At 46.4% G+C, this 22,411-nt stretch overlaps 5 protein-coding genes across 5 annotated transcripts; all 5 read right to left on the bottom strand.

Moving 5' to 3' along the window:
* Nucleotides 1-1,046: 1,046 nt before the first annotated feature.
* On the bottom strand, nucleotides 1,047-3,928 carry HD556DRAFT_1439391 (dihydroxy-acid and 6-phosphogluconate dehydratase; the record flags this gene model as incomplete). The annotated part of the gene is made up of 22 exons (XM_041305958.1): nucleotides 1,047-1,076; nucleotides 1,129-1,337; nucleotides 1,391-1,486; nucleotides 1,541-1,547; nucleotides 1,599-1,701; nucleotides 1,758-1,780; nucleotides 1,840-2,134; nucleotides 2,187-2,430; nucleotides 2,483-2,562; nucleotides 2,616-2,703; nucleotides 2,753-2,957; nucleotides 3,016-3,024; nucleotides 3,080-3,119; nucleotides 3,173-3,185; nucleotides 3,238-3,263; nucleotides 3,310-3,389; nucleotides 3,441-3,463; nucleotides 3,516-3,543; nucleotides 3,594-3,637; nucleotides 3,693-3,717; nucleotides 3,773-3,851; nucleotides 3,912-3,928. The coding sequence occupies 22 exons, from the start codon at nucleotides 3,926-3,928 to the stop codon at nucleotides 1,047-1,049; spliced, it is 1,764 nt and encodes a 587-aa protein (XP_041163955.1).
* A 1,166-nt stretch (nucleotides 3,929-5,094) lies between these two features.
* Nucleotides 5,095-7,345, bottom strand: HD556DRAFT_61430 (uncharacterized protein). Its single transcript, XM_041311091.1, has 14 exons — nucleotides 7,095-7,345; nucleotides 6,877-7,024; nucleotides 6,796-6,828; nucleotides 6,719-6,738; nucleotides 6,649-6,663; nucleotides 6,559-6,597; nucleotides 6,464-6,492; nucleotides 6,395-6,408; nucleotides 6,308-6,343; nucleotides 6,086-6,145; nucleotides 5,893-6,027; nucleotides 5,607-5,838; nucleotides 5,496-5,550; nucleotides 5,095-5,440 (listed from the first exon to the last, which is right to left on the bottom strand). Exons 2-14 carry the CDS (start codon nucleotides 6,947-6,949, stop codon nucleotides 5,237-5,239), a joined length of 945 nt encoding a protein of 314 aa, XP_041163954.1. The 5' UTR covers nucleotides 6,950-7,024; nucleotides 7,095-7,345; the 3' UTR covers nucleotides 5,095-5,236.
* Nucleotides 7,346-9,197: 1,852 nt separating this feature from the next.
* On the bottom strand, nucleotides 9,198-11,210 carry HD556DRAFT_61169 (uncharacterized protein). The gene is made up of 13 exons (XM_041311085.1): nucleotides 10,970-11,210; nucleotides 10,889-10,921; nucleotides 10,812-10,831; nucleotides 10,745-10,759; nucleotides 10,647-10,685; nucleotides 10,557-10,585; nucleotides 10,486-10,499; nucleotides 10,401-10,436; nucleotides 10,185-10,244; nucleotides 9,992-10,126; nucleotides 9,708-9,939; nucleotides 9,597-9,651; nucleotides 9,198-9,541 (listed from the first exon to the last, which is right to left on the bottom strand). Exons 1-13 carry the CDS (start codon nucleotides 11,040-11,042, stop codon nucleotides 9,335-9,337), a joined length of 948 nt encoding a protein of 315 aa, XP_041163953.1. The 5' UTR covers nucleotides 11,043-11,210; the 3' UTR covers nucleotides 9,198-9,334.
* A 3,209-nt stretch (nucleotides 11,211-14,419) lies between these two features.
* HD556DRAFT_1525032 (uncharacterized protein) lies at nucleotides 14,420-18,725 on the bottom strand (the record flags this gene model as incomplete). Its single annotated transcript, XM_041309246.1, has 8 exons — nucleotides 14,420-16,298; nucleotides 16,351-16,495; nucleotides 16,547-16,963; nucleotides 17,018-17,161; nucleotides 17,213-17,320; nucleotides 17,369-17,524; nucleotides 17,579-17,755; nucleotides 17,832-18,725. 8 exons carry the CDS (start codon nucleotides 18,723-18,725, stop codon nucleotides 14,650-14,652), a joined length of 3,690 nt encoding a protein of 1,229 aa, XP_041163952.1. The 3' UTR covers nucleotides 14,420-14,649.
* An 889-nt stretch (nucleotides 18,726-19,614) lies between these two features.
* Nucleotides 19,615-20,220, bottom strand: HD556DRAFT_1231107 (uncharacterized protein; the record flags this gene model as incomplete). The annotated part of the gene is made up of 1 exon (XM_041297402.1): nucleotides 19,615-20,220. The coding sequence occupies one exon, from the start codon at nucleotides 20,218-20,220 to the stop codon at nucleotides 19,615-19,617; it is 606 nt and encodes a 201-aa protein (XP_041163951.1).
* Nucleotides 20,221-22,411: the final 2,191 nt, after the last annotated feature.

Genomic DNA, 22,411 nt, shown 5'->3' with positions numbered 1-22,411 from the left:
GAATTCCGTGACATGATCACTAGACAAACGAATAGGCATGGAAGATAACGCGTAACGATCCTTTGTGCTTGCTTTGTGCCGCACGCGGGCGACACCACGTGGCTGACTTTGAGTTCTCGGACTCGGAAGGAGCCGGCACACGTCCAACTCTTATCCGGACGGCGACTCGGAGGCCGGACCGTACATTCGTTCCTTACTCAGCCTTCCACTCCCACTATTCACAGTTCACGATGGTTGAACGCGATATCCAGTTATCTATCTTGATACATGACATGGTCATCTAGTGGCCCGGGGCTGTGCTGGGTCCCAGCCCAACTACTCAAGCTGTTTGCTTGACCTCGCTGTTTTTGCATTCGACGGAGCTAGATGAGATGGACAACCCCTCGTTCTGCAAATTAACCGACAGCAGTTAACTTGCTGTGCTGTATTGCAGTCTTTCAAGATCTGAGCCACGGCGACAACTCGGCTAATGGTTCTTCGAGGCTTCAAGATCTAGTCCTTACTGTCGCAAAGTCTGCACTTGAACATAAGTGCACCTATTTCTGCCCGCCTATCCCACTGACCATGGCAAATCTTGCCTGCGTCCCGCCCACATCATATCACCAACTTCAACTCTACAACTGGCTGCAACTCGGCGTGCTGCGTACGACATAGTTCTCATCTTATCTGCTGCGGTGCAGGTGATTTGAGACGTTGTCATATCTAGGCACATTTATTTCACGGACCACATTCAGAACAATCAAATACCCAACCAGGATGTCTTCAGTTGGACTGTATATGACAGTTTGTCCAGCCGTTATGGTTATGACTTACAAGGCTATGTATGCTTGGATCGTACGTTTGTTCAGTAGTGCGGTGGGGTGATCACAACATTGTCTCTTCAAATCCAGACCCCTGATTGTACCAATATAGAGGCCCAGAATCATGTGGAATATTCGACTTCTGTATTTACAATAATTTGACATGTTTGACTTGACGCGTAAAGTTTATCGATCAAGTTGCCCAATTGTTTCGCTACCCTCTCATATACCGTGGCAAAAGACATCTCAGTCGCAGTAGGCTCCTTCGTTGGCAGGCTGTAAATCATGGTCAGCAAGCGAGGTTGGATCATCAAACTAATGCTCTTACAGCAACATCACGGGCGTATCGGAACAAGATACCTCTCCGCTCCCTGAGGGCACTCTTGCCTGAGACTTCCCATGCTTTTCTTCGGCGTACTTTCTCTTCTTCGCCCACTAGCCAGTCGATGGTCCTACTCTTTGCGTCGATGGCAATGAGATCGCCGTCTTCCACAAGAGCAATTGGACCACCAAGGGTTGCCTCAGGGACGACGTGACCTGGTAGATCGGAAGTAAGCCTGTCTTCAAGTGAAGTTGCGTAAAAGACGCACCAATGATGAAACCTCTGGATGCTCCAGAAAAACGACCATCCGTGATCAGCGCAGTCGAGTTGCCCAGCCCAGCACCCATAAGAGCGGCAGTGGGACCTGTGCGTAAAAGGATTAGGAGGACTGTAGGGCTCGTTTAAGATACAACTGTACCCAGCATCTGCAGTTATATGTGAGCATGCAAGAACTAATGTCGAGGATAACATCCAACCTCTGGCATTCCTGGCCCGCCCTTCGGCCCTTGATATCTGAATATCAAGACCATTCCATGCTTGATGTCTCCGCGCTCAAGTGCAGGATAAAAGTCGTGCACACTTAAAGATGAAGTATATGAGGCAAGCTAAACATAAGGTTTTGCGTTACACCGTACCTATCAAAGCATTTGGCGACACCCTAAACCGCCACAGTATCCGTTAGCCATGACACGGAATCAACAAGTAACCATAAATCACCTCAAAGCGCAAACCCTCCTTCCCTGTAAGCTTGGCGACAGCGGTTCCAGGAGCCAAGCTACCTTTGAGAATAGTCAAATGGCCAGAGGGTTTAATGGGGTCGTCCAGCTTCTTGATGACGTCTTGCTTATCGAAGTCGAGCTCCGGAACATCCACGAGGTTTTCAGCGAGGGTCTTTCCGGTAACAGTCATCTGGCTACCATCGATAAGATCGGTGTTCTTGAGAAGGTATTTGATGATCGCTGGTATGCCACCAATTTTGTGAATGTCTTCCATATAATACTTTCCAGATGGCCTGACGATGTTTACTGTGAGAGAACGCAATCGAATCATGAATACGAAAGTACTTCAAATCGGCAAGGTACGGAGTCCTGTCTGAAATCATCTGGAAGTCGTCGATGGTTAAGGGAACATCGGCGGCACGGGCAATAGCCAACAAGTGAAGAACAGCATTCGTCGAGCCACCAAGGACGTTGACGATAGTGATTGCATTCAGGAAAGATTGACGGGTGAGGATATCTCTGGGCTTCAAATCAAGCTCCAGAAGACGTTTCATATACTTGGCGACTTTGAAGCATTCCTGTGCCTTCTCTGATACACGAATTCAAAATTTTACATGCAACAGAAGTATTTTCTAACTCACCAGGGTACATTGCTGGTGTGCTCGAGGAGTAGGGAAGAGACATACCCAAGACTTCAAGAGCAGAGCTCATGGTGTTGGCCCTAGGACATATGAGGAGGTTTCTGCTTAAAAGCGACAGAACACGTACGTATACATACCACCGCAGGCACCAGCGCCAGGACATGAATGTCTGACGACATCGAATCGCTCCTCATCATTGATGAGGCCAACAGCATAGGCACCTGACTCCAGTTCAAGGCTTTGGGAATTTGGAGTCGGATAACCACCCACCATAAGACTCGAAGGCGTCTGAGATGTTGACAGTCCCGCCTTTCTCGTACCCCATGGAAGGGCAGTCGACATGGCGCGTCCCGACCTGAATCGTACCACCGTAGACGATAATGGTCGGCCTGTTGTGTCTAGCAGCAGCCATCAAGACACCAGGCATGTTCTTGTCGCAACCTGGTATCGAGATATTGCCATCGTAATGTTGCGCCTTACAAAAATCAGATAACTTGAGCATTCAGAGACTACCGAATGATGGAGCCTCTCACAAGTGTGACCTGATAAACAAAAACCAAATTAGCGTGAAATTAAAGCCTCAGCGAGGTCATTTACAGCTTCAACAGAGTCCGCGATGAGATCACGACTTGGGAGTCTGGTATTGCTACATCAACAAGATATCATACCAATGACTTTCATGATACGCACGAGTACCGCATCCCTAAATAGATGCAATCAGACACGCCAAAGGAAATTTATCAAAGACACCTTACCATCTGTTCCCATTGTAATAGCATCACTACCTAGCTTCAGTACATACTCGTTGAGAAGATGGACAGGCACACCTAACACCAATGGTATTGAAGGTCAAGCCAACTAAACCTTCCTCCGTGCAGCCCTCCTTGACTTTTTTGGACAAATCGAGCTACACCGGTATCAGTTTGCCGGACGCTCGCAAATGGGGAGCAAAACGCACGAGATGAGAGTTACATGGATTACCTGCAAAGCGCACATCAGCATCAGCATAAGCATGCAGGAGTGGTATTGTTACCTTCCCACCAGATAGGTGAAATACCGATCTAGTGAATAGTTGAGGAAATGTGAAAACTACAAGTGGTCATGAATATACTTGAGGCTTTTCCATGTCTTCCTCTGTCAGACCGACGGCATATACTATATTACACCTTTATCAATCGCACGAAGGATATCTTTCGGGGCAAGGACTTACACATAGCCTGGGCACCTCCCCGAGACTTCAAGCGCAGCGAACGTCAGCAAATGGAAGCAAGAGGGGCGAGTAGTCAATACCTTGTCTTGTGTCAACTGACAAGATATCTTGTTAAGTTTTGCCGGGGTGGGTGCCCCAGTAGGACGCGGGACGGAATGACTGGATAACGTTGCGAGTGAGATATCATGATATCTATGTCCTGGTGCGTGGTCAACTTACATCTCTACTCCAGACATGACTGGTGTTGAATGAAGGTGGATGTTGATAGAGTCGTATATCACCACGTCTCTTATATTGAAGGCATGCGTCGTTATAGTCGGGCCGAATCAGCTTCGACCTCGATGTCCCATGACCCATGAATGACCTGAGCCGAACAGATTATATACTATCAACTACGCCCAGTGACGGTCCGAAGCTGAGAATTAGGGATCCAGCCTTGCACGACAATGGTAAGTAGACTCATGACCAGTACTTCTGATAGCCTCCTTGAGAGATAGCTACGTCACTCGACATTCTCGATAATCCGTGGTATTTATATCAGGCCAACCTTGGCCATCTCGTGCTAGCGAATTACTAATAGTAGTCCACTGGTAGGACGGACGGCAGTACGATGGGAAAGTCCTTGAAGTAAGTTAGTACGTGTCTCGACAGAAACGAGTCTGTATAACTAATAGTATTGGAAACTTCACCATCGAAGATAACAGAAACTGAATGGTCGGTTGTCAACAGAAAACGTCGTGACTTCAAAAACCCACCACGATGCCTGCTCAGGGAGGAGAAACAGAAATTTTCACAGGTGGCAAAGAGAAGCCATTCGATCAGGTGTGAGCTGACTCAGCCGAGTCCCCCGTGGCGCTCCACTGGGGCCCCGGCGGGGCTCTGTGCATCACTGCACTATCATACAGAAGGGACCAAGCTGTGACACCATATGGGCACTGTACATTTGACAGATCTGTGCAGAACATCGTATTTCACTGATGGTCACTTCGCCTCACTCGATCTAGATAAATAAAAAGCTTGGAATGCTAATGAAATCTATGTGACTTTCAGAATCTTGATTATCACCGCTCATTCCTCAAGATTATCCTGTGTTGATTCATGCGATATATCAATAACTCGCTGGTCACCGGCACCCACAGGTTTTTGTTTCTTATTGGTCGTCGAGACATCGCGGTACGCTTCATTCAAGTGATCATTTGCTTGCCCTAGAAACGGTTGTGATCGGTGTATGCATGGATATCTGAACGTTCGGCGCTTTACTCCGATGGTCGTGCTTAGCAGGGGCCCCAACATAATATTTTGGTTGATGTTTGGGTGGTTGCACCGATTCTCGTTGTATTTGTATTTCAATATCGAGCATCAAAGACCGAATTGGTTGCTAGACGTTCTCGGCTTACCACTTGGTGTAAGCATGGGTGAGTAGTTACTTGGTTGTAGTAGTGATACAACAAGAAATATATAGACATACTTCGAAACACCATACGTTAAATAAATACCACGACGGATCCTCCACAAAACGTCTTCTCCCTGCAGCAAGTATGTTCCTATATGGTACTGCTAGTTGATACATGTACACGCTCCTGGAAGACAATTGAATTCATGCTAGTGTCTGCATCGGAGTCAACCACGAGTTTGGCGTTAAATTGTCGAACGCTAAGGATGAGGCGTGGTCCCAGCACAAACATCTGTATGACCGATATAATTTGAAGAATCCCAACGAGTACCCGAACTCCGATAGAATCTGAATTCTACAGAAATGATGAGCAGTGATTACACGTAGATGTCAGTGACAGTTAGGCGCACCAATATTGCTGGAGAGAGATCACTGATAAGCTGGAGGCAGGAGACACCAACGAAGCTAACATGTGCGGAACTTGAGCAGAAAAGATAGCCACATTCACATTAGAAGCTCACCTCGCAAAATAAAGCACGTGAGATTGTATCAGCACTCTGAAACAGTCCCCAATGATCGATTCTGTCGATGAGTTGAGTCGTCGCAGGTCACGGAATTGTTTCACAGCAATCCAGACTGCAAGACACAGTGCAAGGAACTCCCAAACACTGTTGAGCATCCAAACCATTGAAACGAGAAGCTGCTGGGTCCCAAAAGCATCGCACATATGTGTACCAGATAGTATCAACTCCTCTGGTGTTTATCCAATGAGCTGTGTTCTTCTTCAAGTCAACAAGTAAAGCTTACCCGCTGGGCTATGCTCGAGTCCAATTGCCGTGATTACTCCGCAGGCAATGTTGACAGCCAAGAAAATAGTAACAAGGAAGATAAGCATGCTTCTAGATTTTTGATACATGGCATGCAACCGAGCAATGATGATGACTTGCATCATGTTTCAGTCGAGTCGATACCACTGAGGTATTGCAGCTGGGTAACTCACCACCCAGCATGGCAGCTACGGCCACACTCGTCCAATTCAGTATATTGTATATTATATTGCCTGAAACACCCAATTAGTGAACACCCTCGTACTGGAATCAAACACTTCGACTTACACCTATTGACTTATTATGTTGAACCAGGTTCAAAGGTTGGCATCTCACTCACCCCTACATATCACAGAGCGTGTTCATTGAATGGGGATGAGATTGTTGCGGAATACTTACTGCATCTGTCAGAGAGACCAATGGCATGATTCCTGTGTGCCGCCGGTCAGGAGAATCGAACAAGCGCATAGTATGACACATACGCAGAAAATTAATACTAATTGAGAGATGAACTATTAGCATGGTGCTGATCTATTGGCTTCGACACGTACACAGAAAACGGCATTCCAATATATCGTATCTAGAACATTTTGGGGTCAACACAACTTGCCGACCATGCCGCTATAGCACAACAAGAGGTACTAACAACTAAATACAGCACAGTCATGAGAGACCAATGTTGCCTCTGTTGCGAATTCATTGTGTTTTCTTCTGATATAGGACTTTTGTCACTCACCCAGATCAGTTCAATCTGTGATACCATCTTTAGTGAGTTGGCTGCACCAACAATAGTAACATCGACCTACCTCTTGGCCAACCGTTAATACTGAAAATACCATGAGAATATCAGCAATTTTCGAATTTCGAACACTGTCCTGCTCACCCCAATCATATACTACGACAGCAGCAGCGGCAACTACAAAACCGCAAGTCAATTAGAACTAGATATCTTGATGCGACGAACCTATCCAATAGCTCAAAAAAATATTTGAATCGATTAATGGCCAATAGATGGGATCATTTACGACCACAGGCATATTCGAGGGATGGGTATGTGAGCCAGTGGGGAATGTTGATGGTGTATAACGATGGCGTTCGTGCTAGATATACCACTAGTAGGTTCATTGCCTCATGATCAGCGCTCGTAGTAATGAAATCTGCAAGATGGACATCTAATCCCACCTCAAGACCCTCTGATGATCGGGCGAATGCATTGCGGTGCAAAATCAAACAAAAAGAAGCCTAGATAATGCAAAGTATGATGGTTTAACGTTTAATATTGTGGAATTTCCAAACAAGTCACGTGTTACTAGGCTTGAACACCCAGTCGTTGGTGATATCGGCAACTTAATTAAGGTGGGCGTCATGAATGAATCATGTGGTTGGTTTCTACGAACATGGCCATCTCATGCTAGTGAATTACCAATCGTCCACTGATAGCACGGACGGTAGTACGATGGGAAAGTCCTTGAAGTCATTAGTATTGGAAACTTCGCCATCGACTCAAGAGAACAGAGACTTAATAGGAAACTCGTCCATCTGCAGAAAATTCCGAGTGACAATGATTTCATGATCAAAGACCCATCATGATGTCTACTACATAGTACTGACTCGAAGGTAGACCGTAGTGACACTGGTACTTGGCAAACATAGACTCGGAAGCAATTTGGATGACTGTGTTCTTGCCTCGTTCGCTCCGCCGGTCGGATTTCTGATTCGGAGGCCACCGGCGTCCCTTGTTACCATCTCTATTCGTGGCTATGGTCCACTATCTCGTGATTTTGTCTACAGCACTCAATGTCAAAGTAACATTGAGTAGCGCGCTGGGCTCATGTCACATAATCACCGCTCGCTAAGGAAGTTGAGGCTTTCTTCGATGGAGAGCGCCTTCTTTGGTGGCTGGAAGCACTGGCTCTGATGAGAAGCCTCGGTGGCTCGGCAGTGACCCTCTCATGTGTTGCAGATTGGTTTTTGGTGCGTAGCTCAAGCTCATTCTTTTCCCAACAAATTCTTACGAGTAGTGGGGTGGTTGTAGGGTCATGTCGAGTTTACGCATGTTAGTGACGCTATCAGGGATACCCTGCGTTTCATCCGCACCTTCGCACCCACCATTTTACGCAGCACTCCCCATTTATACCTGTCCGCTCTACCATTCGCTCCAACACAGTCGAGAATATTTCGCAAATTCGCCGCAAAGTTTCCTCACACCCCCCGCATTGTCGCTGGCCATGTCGAAAATTGGCCTCCGATGGAAAAGATAATCCACATGAATACCTACGTTTGCTCATGGCTCGGCCTGGCATTTTCGAAAGCCCAAGCCGCCCCAGGCCAGGCCATAGCCGGGCCGGCACATCACTACTTCTGAAGTTATATGTGATGAGTCGTTTGTACATAGTGGTGCGCTGATCTTTTTGACGTCTTTCGATGGCGGCATTTTTGTTGAATTAGTACAATGTAATTGATATTTGTGTATCTTGACGTTGACTGAATTCAAGATAATCAATGGAACATGATGGAAAATTTAAAGTAATTCTAAGGTATTCCGACCGCAGTTGAATAATCTCGTTTACTTTTATTTCAGTGGAATTCCATGGAATTACCTGGAATTACCTTGATTTCGTGAAGGAGGTTTTCCCTGATGTCTACCGACTTAACTATGGATCCAGGATCCAGGCTGCAGTCGAATGTCACCTGCAAGAATATTCAGTAGCTGCAAGGGTACACAAGGTATGATTGCGAGTTCCTGCAATGGTAATAATTTCATAGTACAGGTCGCGCGGCGGACTTTTAAAGACCGGAAAAAGGGTCTGCATGTGTCTCGCAGGAATTTTCCCAGCTCACAGTAGCTCCCGCAGCTCTCTGAAGAGGAAGCTGTCAAGGATTGGCTAGCCCATAGATTCGACTCTCGCACATCGAGGAAGACATCAAAACGAAGACATTTGATGGCTTGCTATCATCATACAAGCGCAAGGACGACCTTATCACTATTACCGGCGCTCTTTGCTACCTCGAGATGGTGATTGAACTGAATGCACGAATCAAAGAACACATCTTGCAGGAAATCCTGACTGCAACCAGCCAAGGTTTGCGAGACTGCTTGGGGGCAAACGAATGAGTGCCGCCACAGCCTGGGCATACGCCACCACATTTCATTTCATATATCCGTTATCTTACATTGCTTTCAGTATGCTGTACCACTCGTGTATCGAGCATCAAAGACCGAATTGGTTGCTAGACGTTCTCAGCTTACCACTTGGCGTAAGCGTGGGTGGGTAGTTACTTGGTTTTAGTAGTGATGCAACAAGAAATATAGACATACTTCGAAACGCCATATGTTAAATAAACACCATACGTTAAATAAATACCACGACGGATCCTCCACAAAACGTCTTCTCCCTGCAGACCACTCAGTAAGTACGTCCCTAGATGGTACTGCTAGTTGACACATGTACATGCTTCTGGAAGACAATCGAATTCATGCTAAAAGTTTCTGCAGCGGAGTCGACCACGAGTTTGGCGTTAAGTTGTCGAACGCTAAGGATGAGGCGTGGTCCCAGCACAAACATCTGTATGACCGATATAATTTGAAGAATCCCAATGAGTACCCGAACTCCGATAGAATCTGAATTCTACAGAAATGATGAGCAGTGATTACACGTAGATGTCAGTGACAGTTAGGCGCACCAATATTGCTGGAGAGAGATCACTGATAAGCTGGAGGCAGGAGACACCAGCGAAGCTAACATGTGCGGAACTTGAGCAGAAATGATAGCCACATTCACATTACAAGCTCACCTTGCAAAATAAAGCACGTGAGATTGTATCAGCACTCTGAAACAGTCCCCAATGGTCGATCCTGTCGATAAGTCGAGTCGTCGCAGGCCACGGAACTGTTTCACAGCAATCCAGAGTGCAAGACACAGTGCAAGGAACTCCCAAACACTGTTGAGTATCCAAACTATTGAAACGAGGAGCTGGTCGGTCCCAACAGGTTCGCACACATGTGTACCAGAGAGTATCACTTCCACTGGTGTTTATCCCAATTAGATGTGTTCTTCAAGTCAACAAGTAAAGCCTACCTGCTGGGTCATTCTTGAGTCCAATTGCCGTGATTACTCCGCAGGCAATGTTGACAGCCAAGAAAACAATAACAAGGAACATAAGCATAATTCTTGATCTCTCATACATGGCATACAACCGAATAGTCATGATGGCTTGCATCATGTTTTGATTGAGTCGATACCGTTGAGGTATTTTAGCTGGGTAACTCACCGCCCAACATGGCAGCTACGGCCACACTTATCCAATTCAGTGTATTGGTCATAATATTGCCTGGGACACCCAATTAGCGAATACCCTCATACTAGGATCAAATACTCCGACTTACACCTATTAACTTATTATGTTGAGCCAAGTTCAATGGTTGGCATCTCACTCACCCCTACATGAGTGTATTCATTAAATGGGGATGAGATGGTTGCGGAATACTTACTGTATCTGTCAGCGAGACTAATGGCATGATTCCTGTGTGCCGCCGGTCAGAAGAATCAAACACAGTGCATATGACACATACGCAGAAAATTCATACTGATTGTGAGGGATGAACTATTAGCACGGTGGTAATATGTTGGCCTCGACACGTACAGAGAAAACGGCATTCCAATATATCGTATCTAGAACATCTTGAAGTCAGCACAACTTGCCAACTATGCTATAGCACAACAAGGTACGAACAACCAAATACAGCACAGTCATGAAGGACCAGCGTTGCTTCTGTCACGAATTTATCGTGTTCTCCTGTTTTTCTTCTGATACAGACTCGTATCACTCACCCAGATCAGTTCAATCTGTGATGCCATTCTTAGCGAGTTGGCTGCTCCAGCGATAACATTGACCTACCTCTTGGTCAATTGTTAGTACTGAAAATACCATGAGAATATCAGCAATTTTCGAATTTCGAACACTGTCCTGCTCACCCCAATCGTATACTACGACAGCAGCAGCGGCAACTACAAAACCGCAAGTCAATTAGAACTAGATATCTTGATGCGACGAACCTATCCAATAGCTCAAAAAAATATTCGAATCGATTAATGGCCAATAAATTGGATCATTTAAGACCACAGGCATATTCGAGGGATGGGTGAGTGAACCAGTGGGGAATGTTGGTGGTGTATAACGATGGCATTCGTGCTAGATATATCACTGTTCATCACCTAATGATATCGCCAAAATCTGCATGATCGACATCTAGACCTCCGATGATCGGGCGAAGAACGCATTGCGGTGCAAAATCAAACAAAAGGAAGCCTAGATAATTCAAAAGTATGATAGTTTAATTTCCATCAGGGAAAACCTCCCACGAGGATTCAGTAAAGTTCCAGTCGTTGGTGATACAGGCAGCTTAAGGTAGGCGTCATGAATGAATGAATCATGCGGTTTCTAGTACGAACGTGGCCATCTCGTGCTAGTGAATTACCAATTGTCCACTGATAACACGGACGGTAGTACGATGAGAAAGTCCTTGAAGTTATTAGTATTACAAACTTCACCATCGAAGAGAACAGGAACTTAATAGGAGACTCGGCCATCTGCAGAAACTTCGAGTGAGCCGGAGTGACAATGACTTCATGATCAAATTTGGTCGGACCCATCACGATGTCTACTACATAGTAGTACTGACTCGGAGGTAGACCGTACAGTACTCGGTAAACATAGACTCGGAAGCAATTTGGATGACTAATTCCGACTGTTCAACGTTCAATATTCAATATTGTTCTTGCCTCGTTCGCTCCGCCGGTCGGATTTCTGATGGAGGCTACCGTCCCTTGTTACCATCTCTATTCGTGGCAAGGGTCCACTATCTCGTGAATTTGTCTACAGCATTCAATGTCAAAGCAACATTGAGTAGTGAGCTGGGCTCATGTGACATAGGGCGTCTACCGACTCCAACTACGAGCCCAGGATCCAGGTTGCAATCGAATGTCACCTGCAAGAATATTCAGTAGCTACAAGGGTACACAAGGTATGATTGCGCATTTTTCGAGTCCCTGCAATGGTAATTTTATAGTACAGGTCGCGCGGCGGACTTTTAAAGACAGGAACAAGGTGTCTCGCAGGGATTTTCCCAACTCACAGCAGCTCCTGCAGCTCTCTGAAGAGGAAGCTATCAAGGATTGACTAGCTCATGAATTCGACTCTCGCGCATCGAGGAAGACATCAAAACGAAGACATTCGATGGCTTGCTATCATACAAGCGCAAGGATGACCTTATCACTGTCGCCGGCGCTCTTTTGTTACCTCGAGATGGGACAATGATTGTACTGAATGGCACGAATCAAAGAACACATTGTGGGAAATCCTGACTGCAGCCAGCCAAGGTTCACGAGACTGCTTGGGGGAAAACGAATGAGTGCCGCCACAGCGTCAGCAGCTTCAACTTCAAGCCAAATGCAGAAATTGCCACCAGAACGTCCTGCAACTTCCAGTTCCTCCCAGCCTGGGCATACGCCGCCACCACATTTCATTTCATACATCCGTTATCTTACATTGCTTTCAGTATGCTGTACAACTCGTGTGTCCACCACCGATTACCCATGGCGTATCTGATTACCCCATATACTATGATGCGCTCTGTCATCCGCAATACCGCACCTAGCACTTGGTGACTTGCTTCCGTATAAGTGAGTTTCAGACATCGGGTTATAACTACTGTGTGCTTTTGTACCACTTGACCCCACATGTTCGCAACAAGGCAGTCTAATTATTTAGTGTCTGAACACTGAGCACCCCAGAAAACAGGTCACCTGCAAAAGTAATCGGAGTATGGTGTGTTTTGGTGTCTGGCCAGCGGCCCGGCGTCGGGCTAGAAGTGTGACATGGCACATGCAAAGACCAAGTGACCAATATATCAGTGCCAAGGGACTTGTCAGGGAATTTCTCAATGGGTGGGAGGCAATAAAGTATACTAAGCTGGTGCCAATACAAAGAAGGGTGGAGAAATTCAGGAGAATGCGGAAGCTGTCAGGACAAAGTTCTCGTCGACAGGTGAGCGACAATCTATTGATTAGAGAAACAGTAGCTTATACCACAGAGGGCTGCGCAGTGGTACAGAATGAACGACATGAGCGAAATTGATGAGGGAGATCTCATGAGACGGCTTTAATAGGTTTGCACATGCTGGTCGCGATCTCGTGACTTGTCCACAGGAATCGCTGCACGTGATCAGACGAGGTGCGGGCTCGCGCTGTTACGGTGTAAGTATGTATTGTCAGACAGTTTGTGATTAATATTGCTGCTTTTATCACTTACTTTTGTATTGCATTCGAGCCATCCAGGTACTTAGGTACCTGAGCTTAGAAGTCAACTTCACTCCATTGAAGCTCACCCACACACGTGTTTCGTGCCTTGAAATCAAGATTACAATGGGCCAGCACATTGGTCAAGTAAGTAACCTGTACAAGGGCTCCGTCGCCGTATTCTGGTGCAGCTGTTTCCGGCCGGTATACTTCTATCTTATCGTATTTGGAGTAGAAGTTGATCTCTCACTTCAGTGGTGCCCTGCAGCATTGATAACCCTGGATGGTGGCATGCACGTGCCACAGCTATTCAGATTATCTTGTCGGACTGGAGCAAAACTGACTCTTTTAGTTACCTCCCGGCGCCCTGGGGCCCTGTAATCGTATCATGATGGTGTTGACAATCCTGGGATTGACGGAAACGAATGCACTATCTGCTTATCATCTGGCCATTTTGGTCACTCCGACTTGCGGCGCCGCTGATAGTCAGCAATATAAAATGGCCCCTCTTCAGCTGGCTTTTCCTCCAGCAATCTGCTAATCATCAACTGCCTCACATACAAGGTGAGCTGTCTGCCCTGAGCTCCCTGACCATGACGCGACTGACACCCTCCTGCAGCTTAACCGCACTCACCACCATAACCACCATGTACAACAACAACACCGAGCAATGCAACTGCGGCGTCGCCAAGTGAGTTTTACCTCGAGGCATTTCAACGACCTGATTCTGACTGTCTATCAACAGCTGCAACTGTCAGGCTGGTAGCTGCAGCTGCAAGAACTAAACACCACGCGCATGTGCACTTGCCTTGCCGTGTATATAAACATAAATATTTCCGAGTTTGCCGTTTGACGTGATTTGTACCGTTTGTACTGTTGAAATGCCAGAGTTGTTCTAGTAAAGCGACGTCGAGTCTTGATAAAGCTGACAGTAAAGACTGCACGGCACGTCGTCCGGAATTCTGAGTGCCTCGACGAACCCGCTCCTTCAGGGATTTCTGCCATATTGTAACTGTCGCTTAATTTACCTGGTGCGGTATCCCCCGGGTCTAAACCAACTAACTGCACTAGTTGCGAGCACTTTCAAGATTTGAGCATATTGGCGGCCACTGGCACCCGGCATATAGTATTATGGGTTGATTGATTTGTCATCGAGCAACGTTCATGTGAACGCCGTCAAAGCCCCAAATGTTTGTCAAATACAGGATGTTCAAGTTCAAATTTCTCCATTCAAGGATAGTACGGGAAGTTGAAGTTTAAAGTTTTTAGGGTATCTGTCTAGGGGTATCGAAGGGAGAGGTGGTGCAGATAAGTTCCATGGTCTACATTGAAAGAGAGAGAGGGAGGTAGTCTAGTAATACAGCATGCTTGTTAGTATATATTCGAGGTGCTAATAAAATCGTTCAGATCCCTGATCTTTTTGGGAAAATATTATGTATCTACAGTATTTCTATCGTCCTGATGTCCATTAAGTCTCGAACAGAAGCCACATCTTTGACCTGTGCAATGATGTCACGATCCGACGCGACCCTCTTGTATTCTCTGCCGCGCTGCCGCGCGAGCAAAAATGCGCTAAAAGGCCGCCCAAGGCGAACAAGCAACCGCAATTCTGGTGATGCCAAATCAACCATCTCCAGAGAACGGCTAGGTGATTCGTCTGACGGAGAAGAAGGCGGCGTCCAATAATCTTCCTCACTCTCCGTATCATCTCCAACTTCGGGCACGTTTGCAACGTCAGGTAGCTCAAGGAGATGATACCGATCCCAGGGACGGACAAGCACGAAGGTTTGCTGAGTGGGCCTTGTACGCGAGAACTGAACAATAGGCTCTTGGGTGGTGATCAGCAGGTCATGAAGTCCATCTGCCTTGACTTCATATCGAGTCTCCTGGGATAGACCGTAGCTCAGACTGATGTCTGTGACACGGAAGGTAATACATGGCAAATGCAGCCTGCGGTTAGCGAAACGAGCAGCACTCGTGTCATCGAGCCGGTCGTAAAGTGTCGAGGCTAAACCTTCAACCACGGGATTTTTTCGCAGCGAAGAGATAGCTGTCTGAATCTGATCTTCGGATAATGATGGAAGGGTGTGTGGAGGAGTGTTATAAGAGCTAATATCGGCTGGAAGACAGCTATTGAATTCGGATGATTGTCCGACCCAATTGAGGGCAGTAATGTCGCCTGACTGTGCCACAATGTCCTGCAGGAGACGCCCGAGCGCGAATTCCTTATTTTCACCATAATCTACAGGCAGACGAACTTTGAAGATGCCGAACAATGAGTAGGCGATGTCTTCCTGACGCGTTGTAACACGCATTGACGCCCATTGAAGTCTCTGTCGGGCGTCGCTCATCCCTGGACAGAAGTAGGTCAGGGCCCGTGCATCTATGCCCGTCGCATCCGTCAACTCCTTCATGATTGCAGGAGACTCTTTGTGGTTTGAGGAGCGATCGTTGAGATATAAAGACCAATCCTTCTGATAGAAGAGAATGACTTTGGAAGCGAGGAATTCTTGAAAGGTCCATCCTCGTCTATTCCACTCACTCTTCGCCAGAGCGCCAGACTTGGATGAAGGCGGGACGTCCGAAAGGTACACGATGGTGAGCGCTGAGTGGTGGTACCAAATGAACATGGAGTTGATCGATTCTTGGAGCTCGGTATTGCTCTTCTTGTCGATGCAGCACGTGTCCATCCATGCCCAGTAATACCCAGCATCACGAGCGACTTTGCAAAAAGACTGCAACTTCACGATGCCGCCAAGTCCATTCAACTCGCGAACATCTTTATCCTGGATGTCGTGCAGCAGCGCTTCCGTCTCGTCCCACCTGTGTGATAGCAGGATGCAGCGGAAGTACGTCGCGACTACGTCTTTGATGCATTCCGTTCTGAGGTCTGAATGCTTCGTTGTGGATGAAAGGAATCCCTTGTACTCTGGACTCGTTTTGAAGGCATTTATTTGTGCCGCTCGATCGCACAAAAGACCCGTGGAGGTATTAAGTAGACGTAGTGGGGTGTATTCGAGTTCAATCCAAATAGCTCTTTGAATGGCTTCTTCTACCTCAGACGGACAGACATACTGCTGACGCAGATCTGCAGAATGAGACAGGAATTTCAAGATCATGCAGGGTATTCCATGACCCACCTCGTATCTCTGCTTCGGAAGAATTGTCCAACTTGGACAACATGATTTTGAAAGCTTCGATGGCTTCGTCATAACGTTGTGCGCCATGCAGCGCTGCATGTGTCAACTGGTATCCAATAGGAGACGAAGAATTGAGTTCTATGACCTATGCATGGCCTAAGTCAACGTGGGCTAGAAAACATAGACGCCATCGCACCTTTAGCGCGTCGAGAAGCGCATCCTCCCATAGCATTCTACTTAACTTTGCTTTGCTACGCTTTGCAAAGATGACATCGGATGCAGAATCTAGGTCGATCGCTGCCGAATATAGGTCAATAGCCTTGTCGTACTTGCTCGCAGCGAGGGCGGCATCTCCGTTGGTAGAACACAACGTGCCACATTCTTCCGTGAAAGCTGAGTGAAGTGCGGGTGAGAAATGTAGCCTGCGCGACATTAGGACACCAGACTTGCCGTTGGACCAGTCAAGGCAGTCAGCCTTTGTATATTTGTCACTCGAAAACATCATGTGTTGGTATGATTTCACAGCATCTTGAAGTTTACCTGCCCGGAGGAGTGCATGACAACATTTCTGGTGTGCAGTGAGCCACAAGGATTTGAGATTCCAGCCGAAGAGCTGGACAAAACACTCGATTATAAAAAACATTAGGTATGCATCATCTTAACGCACCACGACCAAGTCCTCGTATATTTCATGAATGTCTGATTTTGATGAGAAAGCATCGAAGTTGATAGCGGCAGTGAAATGGTCGGCGGCTTCATTGTAACGTGTGTCATTCAAGGCTTTGGTTCCGAGTTGAACGCGTAGATATGCCTGATGTGCGATTAGGTACTTGATGACCTAGCATAGTTGCATGATACTTACTTGCACTACAAGACATGCGCGAGTATCGGTATTCGGACAACCGGTAGTGAGTTCTTTGAGGAGCAGGTTTGCTTCCTCATGTTGATCCGCACTGAAGAGGGCGATGGCCTAAAACACGGAATGAGGTAGATAGTATGCGAAGCAACTGCAACATACCTTGATCAAGAGCAGGAAATGAATGGTTTCTGAATCTTGGTGCGTGTACGTGGATGCAATATCAAATGCTGCTCTCGCACCCTGGATGTGACCTGTTCCGCAGAGGGCGATGCCCTTGGAGATATAACCTATCAACGAGGGCTGGATGCTGATGGACTGTCACCATCGATTAGACTTTTGTATGGGGACCATTCAACGGGTATAGCTCACCCTGATTGCATCCTGAAGGGCGTGGTCACAGTCGTGTTGTCGGGACAAAACGAATGAGCGATGGGCGTAGGAAGTGTGGTTGTAAGCATCGGTGTTGATATCTTGCGTGAGAAGTTTTTCGGCGGTAGACAAATCCCCATCTAAGCATGCAATGCGAGCTGTCATGATGGTTAGGATCTGCACGAAACATGCTCAATTTGTGGTATATGAGTCAGGGACGAAAACATGCCTTTGGATGAATACCCCGAGGTACCCACTCTGAGATCATGTTGTCACAACCTCCGCTGAGGATATGCTTGCCATCTATGGAGAAAGTGACGCATGCTGCCGGGGATTTATGGTTGAAGGTAGCAATCGTTCGTCGATCTGAGAGCCGCCAAAGACGGACATAATTGTCATCGGATGCGGATGCGACAAGTGTGCCAGCAGGATTAACAGCAATGGCATGGATATAGCTAGTGTGACCGGTCCAAGGAATACCGACCTGCTGCCAGGACAATGCATCCCACTCACGTACGGTAGGATCAGCATTGCCGCCGCTTGTGAGAAGGCGTGTGCCATCTGGCGTCCACGCGAGTGATGAGTTCCATGATGTATGAGCCTTGAAGGATGCGACACATTCTCTCGAGCTAGGATTATAAATCTCGACATTGTTTCTGGTTGCAATGGCAAGAAGTTGACCAGACGGTGAATATCGTATGCAGTTGACAGCGTTATCGCACCTAATTGGATCTCCTTGCTGCTGCCAGGTTTCGGTGTCCCACAGCTTCGTCATTCCGTCCCATGAACCAGTGGCCAGCACTGTGCCATCCGGAATAAAATCCAGTGAGAAGATAGATTCGGAGTGAGCGTTGATGGGTTGAGTGAGCAATTCGCTAGTTTCTCCGTGCCAGACCATGACCTCTCCTCCCTCATCACCGCTTGCTATCAATTGCCCATCTCGTGATACCGCCAATCTCCCCACCCCATTGTGATGCCACCTCTTCTTCAACACAACACCTGTCTTCAAGTCCCATAGATGAAGTGTCATGTCCTCCGAGGCTGTAACCATCCGTCGTTGATCGGGGAAAACTGCGACTGCCCTTACGGCTTCTTCATGGCTTTTAAACTCTCGCAGGGGCGTGGTAATTTGAATGGGCCTCGACATTTTACAGGAGAATGATGGGACCGTGAATGTCAGAGATTTGGCCAGTCTTGGCACGGAGTAGTCTGGGCGAAGTCTGGGGGCTGCGGCCGATCCGAGCGGAGATTACACATGCCACATGGTGTCAACACGAGTTGGTTCCTTACAACATAGAACGAAAGTATGACAATGTGTGAGAAAATGAGGTCAGGTGGAGTGCACGCCTGAGTCCAAGTGGAGCACCATAGGAGGTCAGTCGCTCTGTCCTTAGTACAACATGTAGATCCCGCCCCCGAGCGGCTCCATCTGCTTGCGTCCCATCCCGAGCTAACGCTCAGTCCAGCCCAACCTAACAGATCGTGTCAGCGACTCGAGCCAGTTGAACCTGGAGTTTCTAAATCCTATGGAAAGTCTTCCAATTACTACTTCAACGATCGATCGGGCCGGGCCCTTCTCCGATACTGCCGTTGAGTGTGTCGTGGAGCCATATTTGGTACCTTGGCTAGCTCTGAAACTACTCTGAGTCACTCAGCTATGGTGGACGATAGGTTACGGTTCGATTTGCCGATTTGCCGCGACTTATTTTTGAATTCCGATCGATGTTTGTTTCAGTACTGTGAAATTTATTAATGTATACCTATAATTTACTTTCACCATGTTACGGTCCTGTCACAATCACACATCAGCGCTTCAGCGTGCACTCTACAGACATGCTACGTTCTCAAAATGTCTTCCAACCTGAATATCTTTGGCCAGAAGACTGGCCAGGGCCAGTATGTCATCCTTTAACTAATCAATCATGGTATCTTGACACATGTCAGGTTTGGTTACGGTATCTACACTTCGTCGACGTCATCGAAATCGAATGACCCACCATTTGCTCTTGTGATGCTGCGCTGTTGAAAGCATGCTGTCAGCGACTCGGCATGACCATTGAATTGGTAAGCTGATATTGGACATGCTGTACGAAGCATAGGAATAGTCCAATGACTACTTCTCGGCCGTGAAGGCTGTCAGCAGCAACAGTGGAATTGTTATTGATATACTTGATGAATCTGCCGTGGATCTTCTCCTCTACAAGATAGATAGCATCGAGGCTGCCATCAAGACCATCGGGGATAGCCAGCACAGCACGAACAACACGAAGATGTGGTATAAGATCCACAACATCCTGGCTCACTTTACCAGTTTTCAGCATCTCATCAACAAACATATATGCCATCCCAACCAAGGATCCACCCCAGTACAAGCAGTTTACTTCATCAAGCGTCTTACTAAGCTCGTCCTCTCTTCCAAACCGGCGGTGCCCTTTCACTTGGTTATCCTGGAAGAAGACTCTTTTGGCAATGAGCTGCGTGGCTGACAGGATAGAGAGTGGAGACGAGCTGGAAGCGCCTAGGACAGAGACCATGGCAGAATGACAGGTTTTGAAACTTCCTGCTGTGCCAATCATCAACCTTGCATTAGTGTCTACAGCAAGGGTTGTTGAACGATACGATATGCACGATACGATACACATGCTTCTTGTCCCAGAGGATTAACCTCTGGGACTTCTCTTTCCTTATTTGCCACTGGATCTGGCAGTCGCCTGGAAGTTCCCGACATCCCTGGGAAGGTATGTAATGCTCGAACTCATCAAAACGTGACTCATGGACGCAGGCAAGCTTCAAAGGGTCTGCCGTGCACTTGTCAGAGTTCAATTCTGCAGCTAATCATATTGGTAAGAAAAAGCAATCGTAGTCGGCTGTTGCATTTCTGGTTGGTTTGTCGTATCTTTTGTATCGAACGAGGTCTAAATATTTCATCAGCACACGACATTGCTCAAGATTTCTGTAGTCACGGTGTCAACATCACAATGTGTGTTCTTTGGTTCAAGTTATATCATTTTCATATCTCACGGAATACTAGGTATCAATGATCGTCGACATTCGTGATCTCGACGGTGTCAGTGGCAGCAATGCTAGGCGGTAATTGTTCCTGTGGTTGTCGGTAGCTTGACTTGACTTTCCTTGCCTAGCGGTCTATAATGACGACTTCCCCACTGAGCTGGCTGGTACTTACAATACCTCGCTACCTTGGGCAGTTGTTAGGCGGCTGCATTAACATATGGTTTTTATGGTTGCTGAGACTGCAGACAAGTATGTTGGACGATTCGAAGGCTCACTTCCAGATACATTAATCACAGTCACAGGGCGATTCTAGATGGATTGGCTTAAGGTTGGCTTTGAAACCAATCTTGGCATACATGGAGTAGGTAGTATGTCCCTTTACCTGGAGCACAGCGGTGGCTACCACATCGGTGGGTGTACCTCTGATACATAACGAAGATGTCTCTCAACAGCTTCCAGACACCGGAGCGAGTACATCTATTATCGACAGGGATATTCAAATCGAGAACAGTTTCCGCAATTGAGTTTTTCACAGAAAATGGCCTTCAATTTGCTGATGGCACCGAGCTACAGGCAGATATCACAGTATTTGCTACGGGGTATAATCATATTTCACTTTGACAAGCAGGACTCATAGTTGCTTACAGTTATGGCGATCCCCATGACTTCATGCCTGAAGTTTGCGGAAATGAAATCACATCAAAAACCACCAGGGTCTGGGGTTTAGATGAAGAAGGGCAATCTGCAGGAGTGTGGAGGTACTGCAGGCATGATGGTTTGTGGTTCGCAAATGGAATTTTGCGTCGTTCTTGTTATGGGCGCATCAGTTTTATCTTGATGAACAGGTAATTTGGCTCTATCGCGCTTCCACAGTCTCCATTTGGCCATGCGTGAGTTCCTTCCTTGTGGTATATAGAGCGTTGCTGATGATCGAAAATATAGAAATGAAAGCAATAGAAGGTATTTTGAATAAGGCGGACATTGTTATTTGATGACATTTCAAAGATCTGCTTATGATCAGGGCTGGAAGACCTGTAAAATGTACGAGTACTTATTGTGTGAATTAAAGGTGTATGTACAATGAATTCAAGGCAATTTTCACTGGAGCTTTCATACAATGGTCACAGTAGTGCTTGATGGGCTGAACACAATTGATACCGAGCTGTTGTCCGCGCTTAAATATGTTAGATAGTATCTCACTTGTGATAATATCATCTGATCTTAAAGTTAAACATAGTAATGTGTTTTGAAGGCCAGTCAAGAAATGTTCCATTATCACAGTGCCATCACCTTATATAATGATACATGTATCAGAATTATATCTCCCTCGTAAAATCATATAATTTCACAGCTGAATGTGTTTCAATGCCAGCCAATTATAATGGTTGGATCATACTGCTGACAGCTTATAATATACACATCAGAATCATATCCCCCTCGTAAAATCATATAATTTCACAGCTGAATGTGTTTCAATGCCAGCCAATTATAATGGTTGAATCATACTGCTGACAGCTTATAATATGCACATCAGAATTATATCTCCCTCGTAAAATCATATCTTATTTCATATGTGTGTGACAACATGATAAAATGATATAATTTCACAGCTGAATGTGTTTTGATGCCAGCCAATTATACTGGTTAAATCATACTGCTGACAGCTTATAACACACACATCAGAATTATATCGCCCTTATAAAATCATATCTTATTTCATATATGTGTGACACCATGATAATATCATATAATTTCACAGCTGAATGTGTTTCAATGCCAGCCAATTATAATGGTTGAATCATACTGCTGACAGCTTATAAT

This window comes from Suillus plorans (assembly GCF_016647745.1).
Source record: "Suillus plorans strain S12 chromosome Unknown HD556scaffold_10, whole genome shotgun sequence".
In the NCBI taxonomy this organism is placed as follows: domain Eukaryota; kingdom Fungi; phylum Basidiomycota; class Agaricomycetes; order Boletales; family Suillaceae; genus Suillus; species Suillus plorans.
The sequence above is the reverse complement of the archived record's forward strand: the minus strand, read 5'-3'. Positions and strand labels throughout refer to the sequence as shown.

Bases quoted from the DNA above. Each gene is read 5' to 3' on its own strand.
- HD556DRAFT_61169 (XM_041311085.1), bottom strand. From the start codon at position 11,042: ATGCCTGTGGTCTTAAATGATCCAATTTATTGGCCATTAATCGATTCG. The intron at 10,586-10,646 runs GTTCGTACCTTG...AAGATGTTCTAG, and splicing joins TGACTGTGCTGTATTTGGTT to ATACGATATATTGGAATGCC. The intron at 10,245-10,400 runs GTATTCCGCAAC...TGGGTGTCCCAG, and splicing joins CTCGCTGACAGATACAGTAA to GCAATATTATGACCAATACA.
- HD556DRAFT_61430 (XM_041311091.1), bottom strand. From the start codon at position 6,949: ATGCCTGTGGTCGTAAATGATCCCATCTATTGGCCATTAATCGATTCA. The intron at 6,493-6,558 runs GTTAGTACCTCT...AAAATGTTCTAG, and splicing joins TGACTGTGCTGTATTTAGTT to ATACGATATATTGGAATGCC. The intron at 5,551-5,606 runs GTGAGCTTCTAA...CGCACATGTTAG, and splicing joins CACGTGCTTTATTTTGCGAG to CTTCGTTGGTGTCTCCTGCC.